The sequence below is a fragment of the Pseudorca crassidens genome, chromosome 10 (assembly GCF_039906515.1).
Source record: "Pseudorca crassidens isolate mPseCra1 chromosome 10, mPseCra1.hap1, whole genome shotgun sequence".
NCBI classification, from domain to species: Eukaryota; Metazoa; Chordata; class Mammalia; order Artiodactyla; family Delphinidae; genus Pseudorca; species Pseudorca crassidens.
In genome coordinates, this window is record NC_090305.1 from 66,311,513 (window position 1) to 66,317,254 (window position 5,742).

The 5,742-nt window shown below is 43.7% G+C and overlaps 1 protein-coding gene across 1 annotated transcript; it reads left to right on the forward strand.

Moving 5' to 3' along the window:
* The first annotated feature begins 394 nt into the window (after positions 1–394).
* LOC137232350 (C-C chemokine receptor type 5) lies at positions 395–5,178 on the forward strand. Its single transcript, XM_067754116.1, has 2 exons — positions 395–535; positions 2,079–5,178. The coding sequence occupies exon 2, from the start codon at positions 2,090–2,092 to the stop codon at positions 3,146–3,148; it is 1,059 nt and encodes a 352-aa protein (XP_067610217.1). The 5' UTR covers positions 395–535; positions 2,079–2,089; the 3' UTR covers positions 3,149–5,178.
* Positions 5,179–5,742: the final 564 nt, after the last annotated feature.

The following is a 5,742-nucleotide window of genomic DNA, read 5'->3' on the forward strand; positions in this document are numbered from 1 at the left end:
TTCAGCTGGCTTTCACGGAAGACAAACGGCAAGGGGGTCAGAATCTCTCACCCGTTGAGCCTCCCCGTTGATAAGCCCTGCGGTCTTAAGTCCTCCTAATCATTTGCTTCTTGGCCAGCAGTTTCTTTCAGTAAAATGAGGGCTTTTGACTAGATGGACATGAATGTTCTTCTAGTTCTATTACCCTTCAATTCTTTCTGTTTTCCCTTCAATTCTTTCTGTTTTCTAACAGACTGTGTGGTTGGATGAACTGAGAACCAAAAAGAAACTGTGTAATCAGGGAAGCCCATGAATAAGCTTTCAGACCAGCTATCTATTTTCTAGTCTATTTCAAGCTCAATTTTTCTTTTTTTTAGAAAAAAAGACTGTTCTCTGATGATTTTCTGCACTGCCACATACTTATTCATTAAAACTCCGCCCCCAATTCAGAAGAAACTGTGCATTTCCTTCTTTTATGCTGTCTGTATGTTTGATTTGCACAGCTCAACTGGTCAGAGGAACTAAGACATCTGTCCCCCTGCGAGAATCTCTCTCGGTAAGTCACCTCTCAGCCACTTTGCCTATTACTTAGCTCAGCTTGTGTGATGAGTAAAAAGCCTTTGCAGGAAACCATGGAAGACACTAGAAAAACACCAGGTGCTCGCTGAACTATCTTAAAATATTATCTTTAAGTAAAAAGTTAGATTTCAGAATGGTTTCAGACTGTGATAACATCAAAGATACAAAACATGATTATGAATGAAAAACTTTAAAGGGAGCAATATTATTTTTAAAAGCCCTCACCTTTCATAAGAAAGATTTTTCAGAGAGATGATGATTATTGGCCAAAACCTTGACAGAGATGATCTTCTGGTAAGGAGAACTAAAACCTCCTCATCAGGATGCCCTCTGAACAGACGCCTAACCAGAAGTTGCATCCAAGTCTTCTTTTTTTTTTTTGGCCAAGAAAAGAAGGAAGCCTGAAAATTGTCCAAATTAATAACAAGTTACAAATATCAAATGAAGTTTCATGGCATATTCAGTGTATGATTCTTTTTCTGGCTCAGAATTTAAAGGTGAGATTTTCTGTGTGCTTCTCTCAGCTGCCTAATCTGAGGTACCAGGAGTTTGAGACTCACAAGGACTAATTAGGGAAAACTCTCAATCAAGCAGTGGAACTTAAATAGACCAGGCAAGTCAGTGGGTCGTGAAGGGACTGAGCTAACCCAGGATGTATGATGGGAGATGAAACACTGTCCACTTGGTCACTTTTATGTATGTGTGGGAGCTCTTAACCATAGCAGCTCAGAAACTACAAACACAAACTTCAGAGAAAATGTGAGAATGGCAGTCTGGATTTCACAACTGGCTGCTGGTTCCTATGACCTTCTCAGGGGACTCAGGCATCAGCCTGTTTCATTTTGACTACACTGAGGCACCAGGCTGACAGTCCTGTTTTTAGTTCTCTCACCAAAGAGTGAAAGATAGGGGACCACGACGGATAAGAGTACAGGCTGCCTGCATTCAAAACTAGTTGCTTCCTCACTGTGTGTCTTTGGCGAAGTTACTCAACCTCTCTGTGCTCTGAGGCCCTTATTTGTAAAATGGGGACAATAACCTGACCCGCCTCACTGGGTCACCTTGAGGATTAACTGAATGAATGGAAGTGAAGCTTGGAACAATGTTTGGCAGGCAGAGCACCCTGGGGAACTGTTCATTACCACCAGCACGCTCGTAATGATGCTGTGTGTAAGCTAACTCCTGGGAATGGCAGCTTCAGAATAGATTGTAAGACAGTGTCGGACGGTGCCTGACCCGGTTTCTGGACATTGTTATCACAGCTTCATTCACTCCACATGGCTACGCAACATCAGATTTTATTTGGTGAGATGATACTCTCCATCTAGTAAGCAGAGAAGCAGGCAACAAACATCCCTTACTACAGAAGTTCACTGTTTGACCAAAAAAGGGACTTCAGTTAAATGTAGAAATCTATGTATCAACTCTTAAAATCTACTGGTGTTTAAGATAGTTTGCATTCATGATGGACTGTTAAGGACATTCTAGGACTTTAAAAAAGATCTCTTCTTTATTCACAGAGTCGAGCAAAATGGATTATCAAACATCAAGTCCCCTCTACGACATTGATTATGGGATGTCAGAGCCCTGCCAAAAAGTCAATGTGAGACAAACTGCAGCCCAGCTCCTGCCCCCGCTCTACTCGCTGGTGTTCATCTTTGGTTTTGTGGGTAACATTCTGGTCGTCCTCACCCTGATCAACTGCAAAAAGCTGAAAAGCATGACTGACATCTACCTGCTCAACTTGGCCGTCTCTGACCTGCTTTTCATCATCACCATCCCATTCTGGGCTCACTATGCTGCAGACCAGTGGGTCTTTGGAGATATAACGTGCCAGTTTTTCACGGGCTTCTATTTCATTGGCTTTTTCTCTGGAATCTTCTTCATCATCCTCTTGACAATTGATAGGTACCTGGCTATCGTCCATGCTGTGTTTGCTTTGAAAGCCAGGACAGTCACCTCTGGGGTGGTGACAAGTGGGGTCACCTGGGTGGTGGCTGTGTTTGCCTCTCTCCCAGGAATCATCTTTACCAAATCCCAGAAAGAGGGTTCTCGTTATACATGCAGCCCTCATTTTCCATCCAGTCGGTATCATTTCTGGAAGAACCTCCAAACTTTAAAGATAGTCATCTTGGGCCTGGTGCTGCCACTGCTTGTCATGATCGTCTGCTACTCGGGAATCCTAAAAACCCTGCTTCGGTGTCGCAACGAGAAGAAGAAGCACAAGGCCGTGAGGCTCATCTTTGCCGTCATGATTGTCTACTTTCTCTTCTGGGCTCCCTACAACATCGTCCTTCTTCTGAGCACCTTCCAGGAATTCTTTGGCCTGAATAACTGCAGTGACTCTAATAGGCTGGACCAAGCCATGCAGGTGACAGAGACCCTGGGGATGACACACTGCTGCATCAACCCCATCATCTACGCCTTCGTCGGGGAGAAGTTCCGAAGCTATCTCTTACAGTTCTTCCGAAAGCACATTGCCAGATGCTTCTGCAAAGGCTGTCCAGTCTTCCAGGGAGACGCTCCAGAGAGAACGAGCTCCATTTACACACGATCCACAGGGGAGCAGGAAATCTCGGTTGGCTTGTGACCTGACTCAGTTTTTATATGCAGATTAGGGGCAGGAGCGGTTCTTTTAAAGAGGAAGTTACTGTCATAGAGGGTTTAAGTTTCATCCATTTATTTGGCATCAGCTCTAAGTATATTAGATATTTCAAGCTCATCAGTTCTAGAAAGCCAAACCAAAACACATGATGAAATAGCAACCTTCTCACCTCCCCTCCACATACATCAATTTATTGGCAAACTCTCCCTTCACTGCAAAAGTTCAATATAAAAAAAAAAAAAAATCCTCAGAGAATTGCTAATTCCTGAGTTCGGTTACCTGAACGGGAATAACAAAATGAACTGAGGAAAGTACTGTATAGTTTCTTATCGGAGTAGGGCAACATCCAGGTTGCAAATGTGCTTAAAATATATCTTTCTCTTGCCATGGGGAGAAAAGACATGCCCGTGATCAGTTAAGAAATGACAACTTCCATGTGGGATCTCCCCTCCAAGGTGTGGTTAACAAGTTCCACAGACATTCACACCAGGGGAGAGCCCTGTGGCCTGCTGAGAGCTGGGAAGGCTTCTTCGCAGAGAAGGGATTGGAGGTGGATGGTCTGTTGGTGAAGAGGGAAGATGAGCTGCAGGCACCGCACTGGCAAAGACTGGCTGTGGGGAGATGTGCTCTGGTTGGGGGAGCCCCAGGGGAGGAAGGATGAGGTGAGAGCATGAGGAACCTGGACAGCGCTGCTCATCAAAGTCCAAGAGCAGAGCAGGGAGCCCTTGCCAGTGTTGCAGAAGGCTCATTCCACAGCCAAAGGATGGCCTGGAAAGGTGAGCATTCAGGGAAAGGAGACCAAAACAATCTGATCGAGTGAGGAGGCTCCACTTAGGTCGAGGCGCAAGAGATGGGAAGGAGGGGTGCATTCTCACAGCGTTTAGGATGAGAGTCAGCAATAACAGTTGGGGTGGATTTGGCTTGGCGGTGAGGAGCCGAGAACAGTCAGAGTGAACCCCTAGATTCCACGCGAGCATCAGAGATGCCCTGAAAGAGACACCAAGAAGGAGGAGGAGGTTTAGGTCAAAACAGGAGTTGGTGGAAGAGAAAGTTGGTGGTCTGTGAGCTGACCAAAGCCCTAGGCACACAGACCCTGGGCTGCCTGTCACTGACTGCTCCGCCCCCAGAGCTGTCCGTCCCATCCAGGCTCGAATCATGAGGCATCTCCAGGGGGCTCTGAAACACCAGATTTACGAACGCACGAGCCTGAGGTCCAGGAACACTTTTAGGTCAGATATGACATCTAGGTGAGGACTGATTACACAGTTAATGAAAATCCAGAGCTTTATAAGCACCGAGTAAAGAGGTCCCCAAGAGCTGCAGGAAGCCTGAATGACTGTTTCTGCCTGTTTCAGGCGCACCACTATTTACGGTTTTCTGGATCTAGCTATCAATAGACAAAGGGAAGAAGGACACACTCATTTGGAAACAGGCTGCCTCAAGCTTTATAAGCCACAAAACGTGCAATCTACTAACCTCTGTGTTTCAGGCTGAGTGTGGAGGCTTTAGATACACCTTCCAGGCACCACCTCCAAACAAAGCATATCCAAACACTAAGAGACTTATTCACTTCAAAGGGAGAATTCGAAATTTTTCGCAGTTGCTACTTCTGTTATTTTGTATATGCCTAAGATTGTTTTGAATTCAGGGGTAGCTAAGACCATCGTTGTAAAGATTAGGTGGGAAAATGTAAAGGAGTGAGAATCCCTCAGGAGATTAAGGTGTCAAAATAAGAGGTACTACTGATTTTTCTGCAGTTCTTAAATGGGAATCTTGAGGGTTGTGGCTATCAATGGGAAGTGACTGGAAGGACCTTTTCTTTTGCCCTTAAGGTTACTGAGAGTGCATATATAACACATGACCCTCACCTATGAATCAGTTCCAACACTCTGGTATCTTTGTGTATATACATATAAACATATATATATGTATACATACACATATACATGTGTATGACATTCTTACATATATAGGAAGTTACAAACTGCTTAGAAGAAAATATGTATCTAATAAAAACCCTGTAAAATAACTGGTTGTATTCTTGTATTTTCAGCCAAGTTTACATTTAGAAAATAGCACATAAAGTTGTGAGAGCATTTTGTGTAGCTGTTTCGGAAAATTTCATACACACACACAAACACACATATTGAGAATTATTTTTCTAATTATTTTTAAAAGTTAACCTTCTCCCTGGATCAAATTGCCAGAATAATTTGTTTTTAAAGATGCTACTTCCCAGAGTGGTGATTCTGAACAACTGACCCTGCAAACTTTTAAATTTCAAATTTAATTCTGCTCAAGCAAAAGAACTGACATATTTTTTTTTAAAAATCAATGTGTGATTCAGCATATGCCAGCTGTCTATGCTTGAAAGTGAAGACATACAATGTCATAACCTGGTCATTTATCTGTAGTCTTGAGTTACAGATACATAATGCAGGAGGAAGAGGTTGGTGGCTATAAAGATTACTTTTCTTTCATTTAAAGTCTCTCCCCAAAACTTGGCTGTAATTTCAGCGATGGCAACGGTGCCCATGTGAACTTCTGTGCACGTGTCTCTCACCCTCAAGGAGGACAGG

Bases quoted from the DNA above. Each gene is read 5' to 3' on its own strand.
- LOC137232350 (XM_067754116.1), top strand. From the start codon at position 2,090: ATGGATTATCAAACATCAAGTCCCCTCTACGACATTGATTATGGGATG.